General features: G+C 48.3%; 2 protein-coding genes across 2 annotated transcripts in view; both read left to right on the top strand.

Moving 5' to 3' along the window:
- The window catches only part of CAPN5 (calpain 5), a 49,653-nt gene that overhangs the window by 15,843 nt on the left and 10,618 nt on the right, over positions 1–23,192 (top strand). Inside the window, exons 3-5 of the mRNA XM_085066824.1 lie at positions 13,251–13,382; positions 21,817–22,025; positions 22,463–22,655. Of these exons, the coding sequence (XP_084922950.1) occupies positions 13,251–13,382; positions 21,817–22,025; positions 22,463–22,655 (534 nt within the window). The remainder of the gene's footprint in view (positions 1–13,250; positions 13,383–21,816; positions 22,026–22,462; positions 22,656–23,192) is intronic.
- On the top strand, positions 13,766–18,391 carry OMP (olfactory marker protein). Its single transcript, XM_085066841.1, has one exon. It carries the CDS (start codon positions 16,604–16,606, stop codon positions 17,081–17,083), a length of 480 nt encoding a protein of 159 aa, XP_084922967.1. The 5' UTR covers positions 13,766–16,603; the 3' UTR covers positions 17,084–18,391.

The following is a 23,192-nucleotide window of genomic DNA, read 5'->3' as shown; positions in this document are numbered from 1 at the left end:
CTCCATGCTGCTGTGTCTTTCATGGAGACAGGCTGTGGGAGGCTGGGGTGACATTGCCTGTCCCCAGCATTGCCAGTCTCTCTTCTGCTGTCCTCAGTGCCAGCCCAAAGGATGGACATCAGGACCTGAGGGTGCTCTCAGGAATTTCTATGTCCTGTTATGGCTGTCTGCCTGGAGTTGACCATGAGACCAGTGCTCTGACTGCCAGGCAGCACAAGGAGTCCCAGGCAGCAGTGATAATTGTGGTTGGGGAGTGGCAGTATCCCAGCATCTCACACACCTGGGTTTCCTTCATTCTCTGTGGGGAGCAGCAGCCCTCTTTGCCCAGCCCATGCTTTTCCAGATGGGACTTGGTGGCATTTCAGTGCTGTAGGGTTGCCTGGGCTGCCGTCACCATCTTCACCCCCGCTGAGAGCCCAGAAAATCAGCTGGCCTTCACAAGACAGTGCTGTGTCTGTCTGGGCAAGGGCAGTCTGGAGGGGGGTGGACAAAAAGGCTTTGTGTGAAGGGAGAGATGGAGCTGAAGTGACTCTTGTTGTGTGGCCAGAGGGGCTGAGCCCCCCAGCATCCCACCAGGCTCCTTGTGGGAGGAGGTCTTGCTTCCCTCTGCTCTGCCTTTGTCTCTTCCCCAGCTCTGCCTGGGCTCTGGGTTTGTGCAAAGCCCTGTGTGTGCTTTAGCTTACTCCCCTTGTCTGCTGGAGGGGAAAAAGGCTGTGTGCACAGCTGCCTTCTGAAAACAATGACAGCCATGGTTTGGTCTGACTTGGGGGCCAAGGTGGACACACCTTGCACATTCCATTGGTGCAGCAGATAGGTGATAGCTGAGACTTTCTAAACAACTTCCTCTGGGACTAAAATGTGGGGATTTGTTTGAGATCCCCTTGTTGGTTTGCATTCAGGGACACATGTTAATTCAGCCTCGTGTCTAAAGACAGAGGGTTGGATCCAGCTGTAGAGGGACAAAATTTGGTTGTCTCCTGATGAGTATCTCAGAGCTTTTCTCCATGTGCTTTTCAGGCTTTCATCTTACTTGCAGCCCTTGGTGTTCAGGCAGCTATTATCCTATTGCTGCCTTGCTCTCTAGAGCATAAGCTCTTTCTAAGAAAGCTTTCTGAACCTCACCTGCAAAGTGTCATGCTCACCTAGTCCAAACCCATCCCTGCTGAAGCATGGAGTGAATTCAAAGTCTTTCCAGCCACCCAGCTCTGCAGTTTCATAGGATCACAGAACAATTTGGGTAGGAAGGGACCCTTGAAGTTAAAGGAATTAGCACAGAATGTTGAAACAGGGCTCTTTCTGGCATGGGCTGTCAGTGGGAATGGAGGCTGGAAGTGAGTCCCATGTGCCAGCGAGGTCCTATGGCTTAACAAGACATAGAGGTGGTCCTTGTTTTGCTGCCTCTGCACCAGACAAAGGGAACTTTTCCAGCAGTTTGGGCGCCAGAAGGAATGAATGCTGAGCAGTAGCAGACTCATGGATGCCACTGTCAGGTAGGATTGTTTGATCAGACCTGCTCAGCTGCCTTGACCACAAAATCACCATTAAAAAATAGAATTTGAGCTCACACCTGCCCTGTCTACTGCTGAAGTTTCCAGAAGCCTATATCAAAAGCATTTCTCCAGGTTCTTTCTCTCAATTGCTCATTTCAGCAAAAGTAACTAAATTTCACAGGGTGAATTGCTTTGTGCCAGCAGACAATGCAAAATGACATTTTTAGTTGCTGGACCCAATTCTGCCTGAATTCATACTGTCTCTCTAAGGGAGAGAGTCCAGGAAAAATCCCAGCATCTTCTGGAAGAAAGCAAGCACTATCAGCTTTTCCAATATAATGCAGGATTCAGTAGGGTCCAAAATGTCCATGAAGTTCAAATCAGCTGTTCTGCTTGTGTGCTAGTGAATGGCATGGCACAGTTATTGAACCACAGCATCTTCTTTCTATTACAGCCAGCAAATCTTCTCTTAGGCAATCACAGTTAATCCTTGTCCAGAAAAAAACAAGCAGTGATTCATCCAGCTTTTGGCAGATGCTGTTTTGGGGATTTCTTTACCGAGAAATGGAGTCCCCAGTCCCAGGGATACTGTCTGCAGGGAAGGGATGGTGTGTACACACTTTTATCTCTCAGGGCCACAGCCATGGGTTGTTTTGGAGAGTTTCAGCTAAAACTGTGTGATAAAACATAAGAGCTCATCGTGTCTCTAGCTTTGCTGTGAGAATAGAGTGGGTGGAGAGTGGAAATAAAAGCTGTCCGCTGTTAAAAACAACCACTTGCTTTCTTGGAAAAGTTGTCACTAGTGATCTACGGAAAGAAATCAGATGTAGGAGATAAGTTGTGCCCAAAGAAGCTGCAGCTGCTGTAGTGTTCAAGGCCAGGTTGGATGGGGTTTTGAACAACCTGGTCTAGTGGAAGGTGTTTCTGCCCCCCGCAGGGGCTTGGAACTAGCTGATCTTGAAAGTCCTTCCCAACCCAAACCATTCTGTGATTTTTCAGACAAAGCACTTGCGTGTGAAAAGTAACCACAGTGAACTCACTGGGATGCTGGGAATGCAGGATCTTATTTCTGTGTACTTACATGGCACTAGTATGGTTCTAAACAGTCCATCCTCTGTGTGTGCATCTCTGCTTTCCCAGATATCCTTCCAACATCCTTTCTGTTCCTCCATACACTCCCAAAGCCTGAGGCTGCTTTGGCAGAAAAAACCCCAAAACCTGTTTCTGCCTTTTGCTTGAGGTTTTTCTGGGCAGAGGGAAAAACGGGAGACTGAGGAACAGCTCTGGTCCCTTCCCTGGTCAGGCTGTTTTGCTTCAACTTCCTCCTGCATCCGGCACTGCAGCCTTTCCTGGAACGGGCTCAGCCTTATTATTTCCAGCAGGGTGTCCTCCCTCCCTCCCTGCTTCCCTTGGCCTCCAGCCCTGCTCTGGATGCCAGATCTTTGCAGAGGGAGCAGCTGTTTGAGCCCTCTAATCGTGTTTTGGCTCCGGTGGTTGTTTGCTGGACGCCTTCGTGATGCAGCCCAGTGAAGCCAGAAAGCCAATTACTGGGATGCTTCGGAGGGAGGGAAACCACAGCATCAGCCTGAGCAGGGAAGGGGGTCCTGAAGAGCACTGCTTAGTGAATCCACTTAAAAACAAATCTGGCTGCTCGTTGCCTAGCCAAAGCAGATTCTGGAGATCACTAAGGCAGCATCAGCAGCTCCTTTTTGCAGCAGCACTCAGCTGTGGCATTAGAAATTAAACAGAGCTTTTGAGCTAAGCCCAAATCCCAGCACCTTGCTTGAAACTTCTTTCCCTTGTGCTCTGCATGCTGCCATGTGAAGGAGAGGGAGATCTGTATCCATGCAAGTAGTACCACTCCCAGTGGAAATCTCAGCCTGATCCTCAAGCTCTGAGTTTTCCCCTCCCCTTTTGAGACAGGAATACTGGCAGTGCACGTTGGAAGCAGGAGGTTTGGTCTGTGCATCGGGTGAGCGGATCTGGCTGTTTGGGGGGTTGGTAAGTTGGGAGGGGTGGCACAAAGATGAGTAGAAGGGGATGGATGAGGTGCAGGATGAGTGACAAAAATAAGGAGAGATCTGGGGAATGTGCTGTGTCGTTGATCCACTGTGGAAAAAATTGTGATGGTCTAAGGTAGAAGAGACTCACCTACCCTGTGGGAAAAGAGTTAATCTCTTCTAATCATCAGTGTCCTAAGCTCCCTTCTTGGGTACAGAGTGCTTCCAGTGATACCATGGGACTGGGACAGGGTTCAGTTAGGGTCTGTCTTTAGTACCTCTGGGCTTCACCCAGGGCTTGTTTTCTCTCTGCAGCAAGGGGACTACTTGGTTCAGATTCAGCCTGCCAAGCTAAGACCTGCTGCTGGGATTGATCACCAGCCAAGACAAATGGGCATCACTGCGCCTGTGGGAAGCAAATGAAGCCTGGTGAGAGGCTTACATCATGCACAGGGGTGATGTTGAACCACATGAGCTGCATGCTCTAGTCCTTTAGCTCTTCCCAGGGAGCAAGGTTGAGCATGGAGATGGTTTTTTCCATCCCTGCACTGTGAGTTCAAACCTGGCTGGTTGCAACCACCAGAGAAACTCTCTTGGATGAAGTCTGCACCCTCCCATCTTCAGGGGAAGAGTTTTGCCCTCCATCCCTGTTTCTCAGTATTTTTATCTCTCTCTGGTATTTACTTGCAAGTGCTGAATTATCTCTGCAGGAATTAATTGTCAAGGGAGATTGTCACTGATTAAAGAGCATAAAGGTAGATTCTTGCTAAATGGTAATATTATTTCATCTGGATGAAGGCAATGTCATTTGGAGGGGAAAGCCTGAGAGAGTAGTGCTGGGGGAGAGAGGCAGGCCAGGGGTTTTAGAAAGGGTTGTGGAAGCAGGAGGTCTTAGGGCCATGGCATTTACAGCCCTGCTGTGGCACTGGGGAGAGATGCTCTCAGTCACAGTCCTGAGGGTTTTTTTTTCCAGACAGACAAGAGGAATCTTGTTTTATAAACCAAGAAAATAGGAGTTTTCAGTGGCCACTCCCTGCTGTCCTGGTATGTATCTACCCTGGGTTGTGTATAGGGGTTTTGTGCGTTCACAGAATCATAGAATGGTTTGGATTGGAAGGGATCCTAAAGATCCTCTAGTTCCATGGGCAGGGACACATCCCACTAGACCAGGTTGCTCAAAGCCCCATCCAGCCTGGCCTTGAACACTTCCAGGGGTATGGCATCCACAGCTTCTCTGGACAACCTGTTCCAGTGTCCTGTTTTCCACCCTCACAGGGAAGAATTTCTTCCTAACATCTAATAGAAATCTACCCTATTTCACCTTAAGGCCATTCTGCTTTGTCCTATCATGCAGGATACATTATGTCCATTGTCTCCTGAACTGGGTGCTGTTGTCTTCGTAGGAGGTGTTGCAGGATGGGAGAGCATCTCTTAGCTCTACTTTTCTTTACATTATTAAGCACTTAGCTCTTTTCTCTTGATGAGTGAGGGTTATACAATCAATCCCCATGGGGGTTTCCTGGAAGGGGAAAGGAGTCAATGAACTAATTCTCTAAAAGCAGGACCAGCATTTCCCTGCCCACAAATTTCTGCATTAAAAGGTCTTTTCCCCAGTGTATAGTGCAGACTGGGAAGCTGGCAGAAACACAAGAGTGAAGATAATGGGGAAGACAGAGGTTAAGTTCCTGCAGTTCTTTGCTCTCCAAAGCTCACCAAAAGTTCATCAGGGAGGAGCTATACACTGGCAATGGCCATTGGGTGCAAAAACTTTCTGGTGTCCCACTTGGAGGTTTTTCTTCCAGAAAGACTAAAATACTAACTTCTATGCTCCAGGGGTGTCTTTTCTGGGCTTTTTGCATTGTCTTGGCCTGTCTCTCTAAGTTTTGGTCTCACCCAAAGAATGCTTGAGGTTAGTGTTGACGCTGGGGCTCCTCTGTGCTGCTGGATTGACTGAGGGATCATCTCCCCCAAAAAGAGTCAACAGACTCTGGGGTCTATCACAGGGATTGAAATCCTTCCAGACCTTTGCATTTCTTGGCTTAAGAATTTATGAGCCACTTGCCTGTTAATTTATCTGCTGTTTTCAGTAAAACTGGAGCTGATTGCCCGTCTGGCCGCTCCTTGCCAGGAAAGGATTCGGTCATCATTTAATGCAATCTCTGAATTGACCTTGTTTTTACATTTTTAAGCCATTCATAGGCTCCCCCTATCCCTCAAGGATGAACAAGAGATTCATTGTATTTATTTGTACTTATTTTAAAAGGTCTCTAGTAGCATTAGATGTGATGCTGACCCTGGCTGCATTCCAGCAGGTCTCTCCGGATCGTCCCAGGGCCACGGCCTCATGGTGCCAGAAAACACACTCTCCCCCTTAGCCCCAGTGAGGACTAGAGTTGATAAGCTGCTCAGCATGAGTGCAGCTCTCTTTGATAAAAAATTTCCACCCAGTCTGCTCTGTCCTCAGCATCAGAAGGACATGGCCTTAAAAGCAAAAGTGACGGTAAAATCTGTGGATTAGATTCATTGTGTGCTTCTTAATGCAGCTGCATGTTGGTGACAAGAAATTATTGTATTGGTAGTGAGGAAGAGCAGAACAATAGCAGAAGATGTTGCAGAAAAGAGCATCTGGTCCTCTGAGCTCCATGGGAGGGAATGTGCAAATCCTCCCAGACTGGACTCTGGGGTCCTGGAGTGGCACATTCAACCTGCAGAGCAATTGCAAAGCTACTTATCATAGAATCACAGACTGGTTTGGCTTCAAGATCCCCCAGTTCCAAGCTCCCTGCCATGGGCAGAGACACCTTCCACTGGACCTGGTTGCTCAGTGTTAAGGAAACTTTCCTGTCTGACCATCCAGGAGCCTCTCTGGCAGTCACACTCCCACCACCCGAGCTGGGATCAAAATCCCTTCGTAGCAGGCAGCTCCAGTGAGTCAATGGGTGCCCCACTTGACTCCCTAAACTCATGGTCAGACCAGGATTCCTTGACTGTGGAAGAGAGTGTGTGAGTGAATGTGTGTGAGTGGAAATGTAAAACAAGGCATCTTTGATATTTCTGGATCTTTGGGAAGAAACTACTGGTCACTGATGCTTTCCTCCCAAATCCCCTCCAAGAAGAAAAAGGGTGGACAAACCATCTGAATGGAGAGTGGTCATGGTTAAATTTTGACTGTGGTGTGATGCAAATGGCACTGGCAGAGTTACATAAGAATTAATGTTCTTTCTCCCAGTTAGCAGAAGCTCATGACTCCAAGTTTCTAGAGGGTGGTTTTCTCATAAAGCAGGATTCTGTTTGTAAAGCTACACCCAATGTATGAATAACCAGAATAGGCGTGGGCTGAAAGTAGTTCCTTTAAATGGCTTAAACTCATGATAACCTCATTTTTCATCATCATTGCATAGTCAGGGATTAATTTAGATTGTGGTGGGGTCAAGTCCTGTTTTTGAATGGAGGTGCCATGAATGTGACACAATCACGAACCAAAGGGTATTTCCTTGCCCTGGGACAAGGAAATGGTGAGAGTATGCTCAATGGGGTGTGGGAGGTGTCCCCATGGAAAAGGAGTTTGGAGGTTTTGATCTGAGATATGCACAGTGGAGGTAGTTTTTCTTTGCAGCTTCATATTCTTCTTTTCCCATCAATAACTTGACTCTTAGGATAATTAAAAACAAACAAACAGAACCAACAAAAAACCCTGCACAATTTAGATTTATAAATCCTGTTTTAGAAGATTGGCTTTCAGTGACACACAAGATTTGGGATTCAGGCAGGGCAGCATTCTGCTGCTGAATGATGTTTCTTGGAGGCAGAAACAGTGCAGCTGAGCTCATGGCCACATCAGCTTGCTCCAGGATTTCACATTAGCGCTGTGATGAATGCCTGGGTTTGGACCATTCCTCCCAAAATACTGAAGTTTCTCACAGCAGGACTTATTTGAATAAGCTCCTCCCTTTCCACCAGCATGGCCCCACCACTGCTTCCTCCAGGGTGGGAACTGATGGCTCAAAAGTGGTGCAAGATGTGGAGCATCCTCAGGCTTCCTGCCTGTGGTTCATGGTCCCTCACTTGAACCAGCATGACTGTGATCCTCCAAGTCTAGGGCTTGATGCATGTAGTTTCAAGCCAAAGCAGTTCTTTGCTTTATCCATCTGTAATGCCTTTGTACTTTGGACACCTGGAAGATAAAACTGCAGAGGGACCTGTCAAGGTCCTGCAAATTGACCTTTAGATCTTGTTTGCCTCTATTCCCGCTCTTCTTGGTGCCAAAACAAACACTGCCCCCACTCTTCCTGGTGCAAAGATAAATGCCACAGCATGGTGCTGTGGGACACAAACTGAGTCGAGGAGTTCGTGTGGAGCATGTTTTTTGGATGCCTCCCTTCACAAGCAAGTCCTGTTTGCCATGGGTGGAGTGTCCAATGCCCTCTGCATGGTGTGGGAGCTGATAACAATACAAATGTGTATACACTGAGATGCTGGGAGTGGATTAGCATTAGGGATGCCTGACTGAGATAATACAAACCCCCACAAACAGTTCTGTAGGGTGTAGATATTCCCAACCAAGCCTACCCTATCATGTGTGTGCGGCTGATCTGCCAAGTATATATATTTTTAGTAGAGCCTCTAGCGACAGGACAAGGGATAATGGTTTTAAACTAAAAAAGGATGGATTCAAAATAGATATAACAACATGATTTTTTATAGTGCAGGTGGTGAGACACTGTCACAGGTTGCTCAGAGAAGTTGTGGCTGCCGCATCCCTGGGAATGTTCAAGGCCAGGTTGGATGGGGTTTGAGCAACCTGCTCGAGTGGAAGGTGTTCCTGCCTATGGCAGGGGGTTGGAGAGGGATGATCTTTAAGGTCCTTTCCAGCCCACACCACTCCGTGATTCTATGATCCTATAATAACCCATCTGAAACCTGGTATCCTAAATTCACCCATTTCCCTTTCCTCTGTCACCCTGGTGCCATTTTCTTTTAATTCCCATTTTTGCAAAATCAATCACAGCCCAATTGCAGGTACCTGCAGCAGAGCAGCACAGGGACCTTTGTGTCTGCTCTGTCACCATTGCTCACCATGCTTGGGCGCCTCTTGCTCTCTTGTCTGAGTGAGTGACATTTAAGACAGGATCATTTCAGTTCCCAGTTGCCTGGGAGGGAGGAAGGGAGGGAGGGAGGGAGGGAGCGCAGCCATGCTAATAGATTATTTTGCTGATTTTGCAAGTCTGAGTGAAGGCATTGTTCTGAAACAGCCAGGCTCTGCAATGAAATTAGACTAGTCTGTTCCTTGCAAAATCTTGTTAGCAAAAAATGGTCCTGGCGTGCAGCAGATGTTGAATCTCCCATGGTTATTCCTCCTCCTGTTGTAGCTTTTTCCCTTCCCATATCTGGTTTGACATGATCCAGATCCCCAGTGAATCTGAATCTCAGAAACCTGCACCAGGAAACAGTTATGGTAAGATAGTCACCAATTATAAAGCCAATTAGAGAGTGATTTTCTCCTTACAACCCTGTGTGGAATTGGACTGGCTGGAGAAGACAAGAAAGATATTTTCTGTTTTAAATGCATTTGGAAGAAAATTCTGTGTGTTTTGGGAAAGTGTACCAAAAGGGAGAGCAGAGGGAAAGACCACGTGGTTTTGGGTGGGAAGCAAAAAAGTACAAGATAATTGCAGTCATTGGGTCTTTTTTTTATTTCCCCTTCTTAATGGACTTCAATAACCCAAAGTCAGAGGGAGCAAAGTGTACCCATAAGCCAGACCTCTGCAATCAGACCCTCATTGACAGGGTCCTGTTCTGGCTCTGATTTCTGCCTCTGTCCCACATCCATTGGAGGAGGAAGGATATGAATCACCAGAACTTTGAATCACTATTTTGGACCTCCCTGTGCTATCAGTCTGAATGTTTCCATAGAACCACCCGCACAGGCTTTCTCTGAATTGTGTTTTGTTCAGATATTCTGTTGTGCTGTCTGCAGGCATCTCAGCAGACAATTTTAGGGAGGGCAGATCATCTCTGATGTTGCTTAGGATCCTTGGAATAACCATCTCCAGAAGTGTTCAAAAAAACGTGTGGGTTGTGGCACTTGAGAACATGATCTAGTGGTGAACATGGAAGTGTTGGATTAATGGCTGGACTTGGTGATCTTCTCTTTTCCAACCTCAGAAATTCTGTCATTCTTGGCTTTCTCCAAGACAGGTTCTCCTTGGGGGTAAAGAGTCATGGATGATTCCCTTGGTTAAGGAAGAGTTAAGAGCAACACATCAAAGTCATAGCTTCCCTGCAACCATAGGTTTTTGCTTCCCTTCCTGTTCCTTCCTGTTCTCCATCTGTGTCCAGGCTAGGAGCAACCAGGACCCGGAATCTGGCTGTGATAAATGAGAGATGAGATGGATTTCCTGTTTGCTGAAGCCTCGAGTGGCAAGAGGCAGTTTTTGCTGGTTCTGTGGTGGCTGAAGCCTGAGCCCAGAAGGCCCCAGGGTGTGTGTGGGTGTAGATGTTGGTGTGCTGCCCTCTTCTCTTGGGGTCATGGGGCTGGGAGGGTGACGTGGTGTTTGCTGCCTAGATAAATGTTATTGCTCACCTGGTTTCTGTCTGTGGCATGGGAGGGAGGGGAGGAAACCAAGGTCATGACCTTCTCTGATCAGGGAGTCTCTGCTTCTCTCCTCCCTTTGCACATACGAATCCCAGGCCCTGTAATTCCATCTGGCTGCAGAACAAGCTCTTTATCACTTCCAGCACTTTTCACAGGAAAAGGAACACTAAATGTTCCAAAGCTTTTCTTGGCTTTTCGACCTAGTTCCCACTGGTATCTTCTTCATCACCCACCTCTGCACGTGGGAATGATGCTCCATGGCTCTGAGTGTGCTTTGCATCACACACCAGGACCCCACACTGCTCCATGAAATCCTGGGGGGAATTGCAGCCTGGCTGAAGAGTGCCTTGGTCCTTGGCTCCCACCTTAGTACAGCCAGAGCATACAGGGAATGTCATCCTAGGTGGATTGAGGCCACCCAGTCTAGACCAGGTACAAAATGTGTGAGTGGAAACTCCATAGCTTCGATGGGGGCTGAAGAATCCAGGTAATTTAATATTGGTAAGCTCCAGTCCAAGGAATATGGCAAACCTTCCCAGTGGATTTTGCTGGGATGACTGACCCACAGATGAGACTTACACTGATAGAATCAGTTCCAGTGCTGCCTTCCCCTTTGCAAGGATTAGGTATTCAGAAAAATTTCTTCACTGAAAGGGTGGTCAGGCACTGGAACAGATTGCCCAGGGAAGTGTTGGAATCACCATCCCTGGAAATGTTCAAGGAGAGTGTAGATGAGGTGCTGAGCGACGTGGTTTAGTGGTGGACTTGGCAGTGCTGGGTTAATGGCTCATTTCCATGACCTTAGAGGTCTTCTCTAAGGTCTTCTTAACGATTCTGTGATTCTTCACTCTGGAGAAGGGAAGGCTCAGGGGGATCTTAATGATGTCTATAAATACTGGATAGCCAGGAATGAAGGAGACAGAGCCAGACTTCTCAGTGGTGCCCAGTGACAGTACAGGAGACAATGTGTACAAATTGAAAATCAAGAAATTCCATTTAAGCATGAGAAAAGATTTCTTACCGTGAGGGTGGTCCAAAAACTGGCACAGGCTTCCCAGAGAAGTTGCAAAGCCTCCATTCCTGGAGTTATTCAAAACCTGACTGAACACAGTCCTGAGCAAACTACTGTAGCTGACCCTGCTTTGATTAGGGGGTGAGGACTGGGTAATACCCCGAAATTCCTTATAACCAAATTGATTTGGTGATTCTGTGCTTAGGATCACTGGGAGTCCGCTGGGACCGAGCTCAGTCCCAGGGTTTGAGCGTGGTGTGTTGTCCTTCTGCAGAGAAGCCTGGTAGCCCTGCTCTGCACTTTAGGGCAGACCACTCTGCAGCCTCTCAGTGCTTGAAAGGGGCTTGTAAGAAAGATGGGGACAAACTTTTTAGCAGGGCCTGTTGTGATCAGACAAGGATTAGTGGCTTTAAACTGAAGGAGGGTTGATTTAGACTACCTATAAGGAAGGAGTTTTTACAATGAGGGTGGTCAGACACTGGCACAGGTTGCCCAGAGAGGTGATTGATGTCCCATCCCTAGGAAACATTCAAGGTCAGGTTGGACTGGGCTCTGAGCAACCTGATCCAGTTGAACATGTCCCCACTTATTTCAGGGTGTTGGACTAGATGACTTTTAAAAGATCCCTGCCAACCCAAACCATTCTGTGGCTCTGTGTTTCTCATGATTTTGTGTTCTCACCTGTCTCTGTAATATCAATATCCTTTATCCTAATCTGAAGATTCCCCGCAAGGGCAGAAGGTGCAGCTGTGGTCCTCAGGTGGGATAAAGAAGGTGCCTCTGCCCGCCAGAGCAGGATCACAAAGAGCTGACCTTGCAGACACATCCCCAGCTGCCGGGTGCTTCCCCGGTGGTGTGAAACAGGAGCTGAACCCCACTGCTCCTCTCCCATCCCTGTGCTCAGCGATGCTGAGAGGCACAGGTGGCTCCTGCCTTTGACGGTGTCAGCTTGCCTCCCCCTAGCGCTCATCCCAACATCCTGCAGCATCAGCATTCGGGAATTAGTCCTTTTCCTTGGGTCTGATCCTGGCCGGTTTGTGTCAGGTTGTTCTTGAGGTATTTGGTGTGGCTGGGCTAGATGGGAATAGCAGGAGGTGCTTATGATTCCTTTTTCTCCCTGTGCTGGGGCCCTAGGCAACCTAATCTAGTGGGTGGGGGCTCTGCCTGGAGTGCAAGGGTTGGAACTAGATGATCTTTAGGGTCCCTTCCAACCCAAACCCTTCCATGATTCTATGGGTAGAGACAATACAAGTCCTCACACACAAAGTTTGGGAGGGAGCCATATTATTTTGGGTACAACCAGCCTAAAAACTGGGATGTGTGGGGGAAGAAGGATAATCTTTTCCTTTTTCCTCTTCAAATTAAATGTAATAACAAAGGGGAGAAGGTTCTTTCAGCTTTGTCTGTCCTATCTGCTCTTAGCCTCCAGCTGGACATGACCTTACAAACTGGACTGATCGGGAGAAAATACATTTAAAAAAAAAGCAGTGTATCACCTGAAGCTTGCTCAACATCCTCTATTATTTAAGTGGTTTCTTGGCCAGGCTTTAATTGGGAGTGGGAAGCAGGGAGGGCAGCTTGGCAGTGACAAACTGATGGTCTTGGTGTGTGGTTGGAGGGCTGAGCCCACCTCCCAGCTGCCTCCTACCCAAGCTTCTCCATTCATGGTATCTGTGCACAGCCCACAATCCTGGTTTGGGTGGCAGAATAAGTGTTTAATCCTCCTGGCCCAGCTACAAAGCTTTTGGCTCACCAAATTTTTTTCATCTGCTGTTCTGGGACCTGGAAGGACAGATCCCTCACCCTTTGTAAAACAGTCACGGAGCAGAGGCATCTGAAAGAGGAGACTTAGAAGAGCTCTAATGGTGTGAAAGCATACTATTATCAGCAGGCATAATTATAACAAAGCTGCACAGGTGCTGGGACAGAATAGGGAGTAGGTCTAGTGATGCTGCCCATGTCCTAGTGAGAGCAGAAGGCAGGACAGGGTCCTTCTGCCACCAACATGAGGAGCAAGGCCAGCAGAAAGCTGCAGGTCAGGTTTATGGGGAGTCTGAGGAAGAGAGGACATGACTTTCCTTTGCCAAGAAGCCTTGCTCCTGATTTCCCTGTCTGCTCGCTTACCCAGTGTCTGTTTTTCTCCTGTCCCACAGGAAATCTGCAATGACCCACGTCTCTTTGTGGATGGGATCAGCTCCCATGATTTACACCAGGGCCAGGTCGGGAACTGCTGGTTTGTGGCTGCCTGCTCCTCTCTGGCATCCCGGGAGTCTCTGTGGCAGAAGGTAAGTGGTTCCCCATGCCAGGGGAGAGCCTGTCTTCAACATCTTTGGTTTATATTGTGTTTGTCCAGGACAAAAACTGGTTCTCAGGGATGCCTCATGCTCTGAAAAGCTGTTATTGTACAAAAACCTCCCTTAAAGGACTGTCTTTCAAATGGAATTAGTCATGACTGCAGTCACCACACTACAGCCAAACCCTTGGCCAGTTTCTCCTTAACCAAGCAGATCAAATCCCATCCTGTTTTTCAGATCCCAAATTTGGCCCCTTGTATTCCAAAATAATCTGAAAATTAGCAAGAACAAAACTCAGGATGCTCAGCTGCAGCATTTGGCCCCATTTTGCTAGTTCCCATGGTGTCCTGTCTCTGGCTGTTTAGTGTGTTTCCACCTTGACAGTGAGATAGCTCATGCTGGGGCAGGTAGGTTGATTTCAGGGTGTTAGTATCTCTCCCAAGTCACTGCTTCCCCACAGCATCCATTCCCTGGCATGTCCCATGGCTGGATTGCACCCTGGAGCAGTGTTCCTTCAGGTGTGGGGTCTGGAGGGAATGTGTTGTGGGCCAGAAAGCCACCAAGGAGCTGCACCAGAGCAAGGGACTGCAGGCTGGGGAACAAGCAGAGAGGCACAGGGGGAAGGAGGTGCTCAGTGCCACATCCCTGGACAGTCTGTGCCCATTTCCACCATGTCCTCAGCTGTGCAATATGTCAGGCCTTGAAAGCCAAGGCAGGGGGACTTCAGACTCTGGTACAGGTGTGTGCCATCATAGGGCAAGAGACCAGCAAGCTGCAAGCAACTTTTCCCAGATTTTACTGCAAAAGGCAGCCAGAGTGTGCAGACAGCACCACCTGCTTCACCCACAGCCTCCCATAGCCACGGGCCTGGGATGGTTTCCTCCACCCCACACCTCAACATCTGCTCTGTGTGCTGTGGTTCTTCCAGTCTTTGCTGACCCAGTGGTGAGCAGGAACACCAAGCTCAGGGATTTCTTGCAGCATCCCCATTTTCTGTTAAAATCAAGGTTTTCCTTTATACGTGAATAGGATAGATGTTGTTGCCTTCTGGATAAGCAATAAGGCTTCCTCCCGTGGTGGCTGTGGTGACTGCTGAGGCTCTCATTACAAGGGTGATGTACAGGGTTGTTTAGCTTGTTCCTCACCATCAACATCCCCCAAGGGTGAGTGGGCAAGTTGTCTTCCTCCCCATTCACTTCCTGCTCTGCCCTGGAAAATGCCAACCAAACAGAGGCTGGGTCCCTTTGGACACTCCATTATTTAGTTTGCCAGGGCATTGCTTTTCCTCCCTTGGCAATTTAGCTGTGAATGTTTGTGACTTCTCATTTTCCATTGCCTTAACTCTCTGAGGCTTTTTTTCAGTTGCCCCTCTTTTCTTTCAGAAAGGTTTGATTTATAGAATTATATAGGTTGGAAGGGACCTTAATGACCATTTAGTTCCAAACCCCCTGCCATGGGCAGGGACACCTTCCACTAGACCAGGTTGCTCAAAGCCCCCATCCAGCCTTACCTTCAATACTTCCAGGGCAGGGGCATCCTGAGCAACCTGTTCCATGCCTTACCACCCTCACAGTTAAGAATTTCTTCCTTGCTGAAAATCTCAGAGACAGAAATAATGGGCCCCTTGGTCCTTCTTGTGGTTACATATGCAATTGTTGTATAACATTGCGGGACACTAAAATGTCTCTATTTGGGGTCTGGAAAGAGCTGAAAGATGCTGATGCAGGCTTTAGTATCTCTGAAATATTAGTCCAGGAATCTTGGCCTGGGTCTCCCCCTGCTACTAGAAAATGTATTCCTGGTGTGCACCAGGATGTAACATAAGCTCTGCATGTTCCTTGCTCCATTTCACACAGTGAAACTGTCTCTCAAGTGTGGGGTGGGGGGAATACCTTCAAGAAAATAAGGCAGGCTAGCACATCCCTGTGTATCCCAGGAGGTTATTTTATTCAAACATTTTCTTCCACCTTGCTATCTCCATGTCCCTACTTCCTATTATGCCTGTGTGGTGTGAGCCACTGAGTGGGAATGGGGTACTGGAATTCAGTTCAGAGCTGTTTTCAAAATTCCCAAGTCTTGGCTGACCCTTCATGGCTCTAGGTGTGATCTGGCTCTATAACACCATTTCTGTGACCCTTCAGATATGTCTAGCTTTTATTAAAAGAAACTGAGGCATCAAAATGGGAGAAAAACCATGCCAGGATGCTGGTGCCAACTTGCTGCTGCAGGAGCAGTGTGGAGTCTGACTCTTGCCAGCTGTGCCATCCAGAAAAGGACATGAAGGTCCTGGCAGTTTGCTATTCATTGAGTTATGAATAGTTCGTCCTTTGCGACCCTCGTGGTCTTTCCTGGATGGCACAACCTGATGGAGGCCACCAAAATGGTCTGGAGGAAAGTGGGTTTGTGCATCCAGGAGGAGAGAAGGTGAAAGGGGAGATTATTGCTGTGTGCAGCTACTTAACCATGAAATCATAGAATGGTTTGGGTTGGAAGGGACCTTCAAAGATCATCCAGTTCCAACCCCTCTGCCATGGGCAGGGACACCTTCCACTAGCCCTTGTTGCTCAGAGCCCCATCCAGCCTGGATAGGGGAGTGTGGACAAGATGAAGCCAGGCTCTTGCTGGGGATGCACAGTCAGGACAAAGGACAGCAGCACAAGCTCCATCTTGTCTTCAGCATGAGCACAGTCAGACACTGGAGCAGGGTCCAGAGAGGCTGGGGGACCTCAAAGATGGACTGGATGAAGCCCCAAGCAACATAATTTAACCCTGAAGTAAGTCCTGCTTTGAGCAGTAGGTTGGACCAGATTCCTCCAGGGTCTCATTCCAGCCTGAATTATCCCATGGACCTACACTCAGAGAAGGCCACTGCCACTCATCCCTGCCAAGGTGGCATCTCTGGCTGCATGTCTTTGTTTTGGGATAACGAGCTGTGGTTGTCAGGGAAGTTGCCAGGGAGGCTGACACCAGACATCCCTTCCCTATAGATTATTGTGCACAGCAGCACCAGCAGTTCTAAATCTGCAAACAAGTCAGGAGGGCGCCCAGGGGAAGCCCCAGAGGTGGTCTGCGTCACAGGCCCAGGTTGCCTAGCACTGCTGGGACTGTGGGGAAGGAACACGAGCTCCAGGGGCCTGTCAGATCTTCCTCACTGTGTGTCCTGTCTGGGAGCCACACATTGTTGAGGACAGAGGAGAGGAGCAGCCCAGGTGATGGCAGCTGAGGCAGGGATGCTGGAACTGCCCTTCATCTGCGATGAGCAGCTCACCCAGCGCATGCGGCTGCGATTCCAGAGCCTGCACCAGAAAAACATGAGGCCCCAGGATGGTGAGAAGCTGCTGCATCCCAATGAGCACATCTACCGAGTGGATTTCATCCAGCAGCACGAACTGCGCTTCCTCCGCTGGGACATGCAGCTGGAGAGACCTGGGAAGGTCATGGTGACTGGCACCTCCCAGCACTGGACTCCTGATCTCACCCACCTGATGAATAGGCAGCTGCTGGAGCCGGTGGGCATCTTCTGGAAGAAGCCAGGGGCCACGGAGGTGGAGTGCAATGAGGCAGATGCCCAGGAGTTTGGGGAGCGGATAGCGGAATTAGCCCAGATCCGTAAGGTGATGTATTTCCTCCTCACTTTCGCTGGTGGCCTTGAACCAGCTCAGCTGAAAGGCTCCATTGTTTTCAAAGCCTGATCCCCTCTTGCTCAGCTTTTCTCGCTCCAGCTATGCTTTTTTGAGTTCAGTTCTTAGTTCAGTTTTTACAGCTATCTTTTTTTTTTTTTTAATGAGAGACGGCACTGTAGTAAAGCAGACAACAGCTCAGTGCTTCTGGAGCCCCTCAGCCCTGTGAAAGATTCCCCAAATGTGCTGCCCTCTGTCTGAATGATGGGGAGAAGGGGACCATGAACTTCTGCTGCATTTGCCTGGAGTATAAGACTGTGCTTGTAAATTCATCAGGGATTCACGCAGGGTCTCGCTGGCTTGGAAATACGAGGCTGCCCTAAGTCCTCTCACTGGTAGCAGCTGCATACCAAAAACCCTCAGAAAAAAAAAAAAGTAATTGCCATACTAGAAAACAGCAGAGACCCCTGGAGACAGCCCTGCTTTCCAGTTTCCATCCTTCCACTGAAAAGGGAGGGGTTGTTTGTGATGGAGTTCCTCTCCTTGCAAGGTGCTGAGTGCTTGCAGGCTCTGGTGCCTTGTGCTGCTGTTGTGGCTGCTTGGAGTCTCTGAAGACCAATCCCATGGAGAATCCACCTTGCTGTGAAGCTGAAGTACATTTGAACACACTGTATTCTGCAGATTGCAAACCCACTGCACTAATGGGGAGGTTGGACCAGCCTTTTCCATCCACTGCCACCATTTCTTGCTGGTGAAAAGGTGTAGTTTGTTGGTCCTGGATGAGTTGGAGCAGATGTGTGTGTGTGAGCAGAGCCAGCAGCTCAGAGCAGGCTGTAGGTCTGAGCCAGAAATGAGTCCCCTGCAGCAGAGCTAATTTGTGCTTTGTTCTGTCCTTAAGGCACCCATGAAAATATTTACTCTGAAGTGTCTATAGAGAGCAGTGAGCCTGCAGAGCACTTTGCAAATGACAGAGCAGGAGCCTCCTGCTTCTGTCCCTGAAAAGCAGTGTCTCCTGCCCTCTACAACACAGGGAATGGTGTCTGGGTGACCATGGGAGCAGAGGGGAGTGGTACATTTATAAGTATTGGAACAGGAGTGTTTTGTGCCCAGCTTGCCCCATGACTGCGAATAAAGCACTAACTTTGGATGTTTCCTTTTCCTCCACCAAAAAGTGGAGTACTTTAATGAAGCCTCTTGAGACACACAGATAGAAAAGTCCCTTGAAAGAGTTAAGTGTTTTTGAAGTTGGTCCTTTGCTCAGATTGCACTCAAATGTGTGTGAGTACTCCTCAAGGTGTGACCTGACATCTTCCCAAGCTGAGTAACGAGGGAGCAGTGATGGGAAAGCCAGGGCAAGGTGACTTTGAACCTCTGCCCTGCTGACTTGTGCAGCTCAGCCCATAAAGAGTCCAACATCTTCTTCAAAGCCTCCAGAGATGCAGACCCTGTGCCCTCCCCAGCCCAACAACAGTGTATGAAATGATGTGCACAAATTCTGCCAGGCAGAGAGGAGAAAGCCAGCAGGAAGATGTAGCTGGAGAGATGGTGGGAGCTCTGAGCCTTGTCCACAATCAAAGCTCAGCAACCACCAAATCCTACAGCCATGCCATGGGCTTTGCTGGAGAAGTTGATGTCTTTGTTTAGAGCACAAGAAATGCTGGATTTGGTGAGTAGAGAGAAAAGTGGATGCATCCCTGCTTGGCCAAACCCACCTTAGGGTCCTGGCAGACTTTCCCGTAGAAGACTCCTCCTTGTACATCCCAGAGCAAAGTTCCTGACTAGAAACCACTTTAGACCAAATAACAGGAGCCACTGGCAGCACCCAAAGGGATTTTTGCATGCCAAATCTCACAATATGCCATTGTTACATTGCTGGGGTAGGGTTCTTGCTGCAGATATCTCACTGAATTTTGATGTACCACAGTAAATAAAAGCCTAGACAACAGATTCCCCATAAGGACTGAGGCTGTTTGTGTCTTCTTGATGCTCCCTTTGGAAGCTGCTCTAATCCTGCATGCAATAAAGCAGCATCCCCCAAATTTCAACTCACTATTGGTTTCTTCAAGGACTTTTTTATTTCCTGTAAAATGTAAAATGAGCATTTACCTTCCTCTCTCTTGGTGTGAAAGGCTTCATGGAGTGTTGAGCAGTTTTGTGTGATTTGGGAAGGGATTTGAAGCTCAGCATAGAAGGGGAAATGATTCTCATCTTGATCTTTGCTGCGTTCAGAGCTGGGGAGAGGGGAGAGGGGGACAGTTTGACCTCTCTCTGCTGCAGGGAAGATGAGCCTCTTTTTACCAGTCACTGAAACTATCCCTATGCAGTTTCAGCATCCCATAAAGGCTTTCAGATACACCACCCTGTCCCATCTCCCAGGGGAATTTCATCACAGTTTTGTACAGCAGCAGATTGGTACAGCAGGTGTCTCTCTCCTCATCCTGAGCTGGCAAGTTCCCAGCAGAAGGCTTGGAGAACTTGGCATGTACCAATTTCTCCTTCTAATCAGGGACATTTTTTCCAGGGTCACAGATGCCTTTTTTCTTAATTAGCCACTCTTAAGAAAATTGAAAAAAGCCCTAAATCAGCTCAGGGAGGCAAACCTGGTGTTTCTGGACTCCCAATTTACCTGTCTCTGAACCCTTTTCACTGTAAATTTGTCACACTAAACGGTGTTGCAGCTCCAGATTTTGTGAGCCCCTGAGGTAAAAGCAGCACAGTTGGGTGAAGGAGAAGATGTGGTCTCCACTGCCCCAGTGTCACACAACCAAGGGGAGTCCAGGATGCTGGGATCCTGAGATGGGTGGTCCATGGCACAGTCTACAGCAGGGAACACCCCTGGAGATCAGACTCCTCTCATTTCCTCTTGGGTCAGTGTAGAAATACAACCAGTCCTTGCTCCTGGACCCTGCTCTGGATGAAAGCTTTTGCTGCCTTCAGTGGTGGAGGGTACTCCCAGAGCTGTGAAGGGATGGAGGAGGATGGTGGGGACCTGTGTGCCCTGCCACCACTGACAGTAAGAGCAAGCCTCAGCCCCAGCCAGCTGGAAGCTGCCACTACCAGCTCTGGCTGACAGGCTGCCTTTAATCACTGCTGGGATCATTTCTGAGCCCACATTAATAGTGAGTTGATTATCACGATGGTCCTCTATGACAATTCATTAGGATGAGCTCCAGTCAGGAGGGAATCAATGGGCACTGATGGAGGGCCATCTGACCTTTTTCTGGCAGTCTCCAGGGAGGGCTCTGGGACATTGTTGTTAGCACTCCTATAAAACATCAAACCCTCTAAACGTGGCTCTTTTTCATGGCCTTGTCTGCTCTGCTTCTATTGATCCAGACAACTCAAGAGTGCCAGTGAGCTTGCAGGGTTGATGGCATCATTAATATTTCAGTGCAGGAGCAATAAGAGCCCTGGGCTGGATCACTGCTGGTAGCTAAGGAGTCAGGAGGCTCTTCAGAGAGAATTCTCTCTGCCCAGTTCCTGCTTTGTGACAGCAGACGTAAAAAAAAAACCAAAAAAAAATCTGTCAGCTGGACAAAGGCCCAAAGCACAGTAAAGGTGGTTTCACCATGTCCTGTGACTTTCTGAAGAGTCTCTTTGCATGCAATGTAGTATCCCACCCCAACACTTCCAGCTCTCCACAAGACAGCAATTATTTGTTGTGTTGGAACATAAGACATGCTCGCTTGGGCACCTTGGGTTTTCTGCGTTTTCTGTCACCTCCTTTGGGAGCAGGTAAGTGAAGAAGCAGGGGTGTGGACATTCAGTCATATTACTGCTGCTGAATAAGTCAGTATTTGTCAATCAAGTACACCTGGCCTCACAGCCTGCCCTGGCCATGCAGTAAAACCACATTGCCTTCACCCTCTACAAAAGCTAAACTCTGGTGGGGTAGTTCCTTGCTGTGTCCTGGTTCTAAATAAAGTGCAGATCCCCCTAGGTGTAGCATCTGTGCCTGGCTGTGCTCATTTCTGTCCCAGCTGTTGGGTGAATTTTCCATCCAAGACAAAGCTGGTGGTGCCTCCAGCCATGAAGGGCTATGGACTTTGGCAGTTATCCTTTCCTTGTGCCTCTCCTGCTGGCCCTGACACCAAACCTGTGTCTCCTCACACCCCTCAGCTGCTCTAGGGTTTCTTTCAACTCAGGCCTTCTTCTCCTTCTTTCATCTAGTCACCTCCCTGTGTTTGCTTGGATGAGCAAGCTGGTAGCTCTTGACAGGAAGCAATAAGACCTTGAGGGAATGAGGATCCTGCTTTTCCCACTTTTATTTAACAGACTAGGTGCACACAGAGTATCTGCTGCCTGTTCATTTGCACCAGGTAGATAAATACACCACTTGTTCTTGGTCCAGTCGAGTCACACCAGAATTAAGTAGGATAATCAAAGAAGGTGCCCTTTGTTAGTGGTGCCCTACTGACACTAAAAACCAAAAAAAAAGTGGTCATAAAAACAACCACCCTTGGTTAGAAAAAGAACTATTCTTGGTTAGAAAAAGAACTTTTCTGCTCCAATAGCCTATCTACAGAAGTAGATGGCAGCACATGTCCAGTGTAGGGCTATAAAAAAGAGGACAAGGGTCTTTGACTCCATCCTCCAAGGGCCAGTGAAGTCTAAGCTATTCCAGTACATGTTAATCTAGTCTCCATTAGCAGAACCAGGTCCAAAATCTGGCCCCAGCAGGTTGTAAGCAAGTCTGCCCCTCATATTATTCCTTGTCTTTGATATTGTCTGCATTGGTTCCAGGATGAGAGCCAGTCCCAGGAAAAAAAGGAATAATTCAGATGCATATGCCTCCTCTCTTACAGGTAATCCCAGACTGGAAGGAGCAGGAGTGGAACCCTGAGAAACCTGAGAGCTACGTGGGGATCTTCCACTTCCAGTTCTGGCGTTTTGGTCAGTGGCTGGATGTGGTGATCGATGACCGCCTGCCCACGCTCCACAATCAGCTCATCTACTGCCACTCCAACTCCAGGAATGAGTTCTGGTGTGCCTTGGTGGAGAAAGCGTATGCCAAGTAGGTACCCAGGCAGTTGTAGGATGAAGTGGGACCTGAGCACTCTGTTTTTCCTCTCTATTCATTCAACAGCTGGTTTGCAGCAGTGGAACCAACATCTTTCCTGTGGAGGAGTAGAACATAACATCTTTCCTGTGGAGGAGTAGTACATAACTCATACAGACAAAAACTAAGGAAAAAAGCCTTCTCTAGCCATTATTTACCCTCAAAGCAAAATACCCTTCAATGTTGCTTTAAGTAACACCTATTCTAGAGATTTCAAGTTTCTTTTACTTTGATCCTATGGCTGCAAGAGTGCTGCAAGGAATGTGAGTCCTGTTTTTTCACCCTAGTTTACTGTCCTCTGCCACATGAAGTTTAACTGCAAACCTCCGTTCCCGAGGCTGCCCCAAGAATTGTCTCAGACCCTTAGTGCCATCCCTGTCACACTCTTTCAGGCTGTCAGGCTGTTACGAGGCCCTGGATGGAGGCAACACAGCTGATGCCCTGGTGGATTTTACTGGTGGGGTCTCTGAACCCATCGACCTGACCGAAGGGGACTACATTGCTGATGAAGCCAAGCGAAACCTCCTCTTTGAGCGAGTGTTGAAGGTGCACAACAGGGGAGGCCTCATCAGCTGCTCCATCAAGGTAAGCAACATCACCAGTATGCTCACAGTCCCATGGGAATAAGTGTTTTAGGATGCAGCTGTCCTACACAGTCAAAAACTTCTAAATTACATCAGATAAATTGTGGCCAAGGGTTCCGACTTCTTGATGATGGCAAAAGGAGTGAACCCTGAATGCCAACCTTCTTTACTCCTCCTTGCTATGGCCAAGAGCCCAGATTCATCCCAGTGCCCTTTAAATGCTAGGAGGGATCCACTCCAGAGAAAGACGTTTTGGTGTCTGCATCTGGATGTCTCTACAAATGCTGGTTGCCAGACCTCCCAGTATAACCAACAGGATGAGCTTTATTGCCTGGCAGTGTGAGAGCTCAGAGACCTCATGAGGCAGATGAAGAAAAGGAGGGATCCAGCACATAAAGTGGCATCTGAGACATGTGCCAACTGGCTCTCTCCCTGCCTATTGATGCTACTTTTTTTGGTTAAAAGAAACCTGCAGGGAAATCTGAGTTCCTTTCTTTCCCAGCCCCAAAAGGCGGTCACATCCCCCTGGTCTGAGCAC

The sequence above is a fragment of the Lichenostomus cassidix genome, chromosome 1 (assembly GCF_008360975.1).
Source record: "Lichenostomus cassidix isolate B80296 chromosome 1, HeHo_3.0, whole genome shotgun sequence".
Lineage (NCBI taxonomy): Eukaryota > Metazoa > Chordata > Aves > Passeriformes > Meliphagidae > Lichenostomus > Lichenostomus cassidix.
The sequence above is the reverse complement of the archived record's forward strand: the minus strand, read 5'-3'. Positions and strand labels throughout refer to the sequence as shown.

Excerpts from the sequence above, each read along its gene's own strand:
- OMP (XM_085066841.1), top strand. The coding sequence starts at position 16,604 with ATGGCAGCTGAGGCAGGGATGCTGGAACTGCCCTTCATCTGCGATGAG.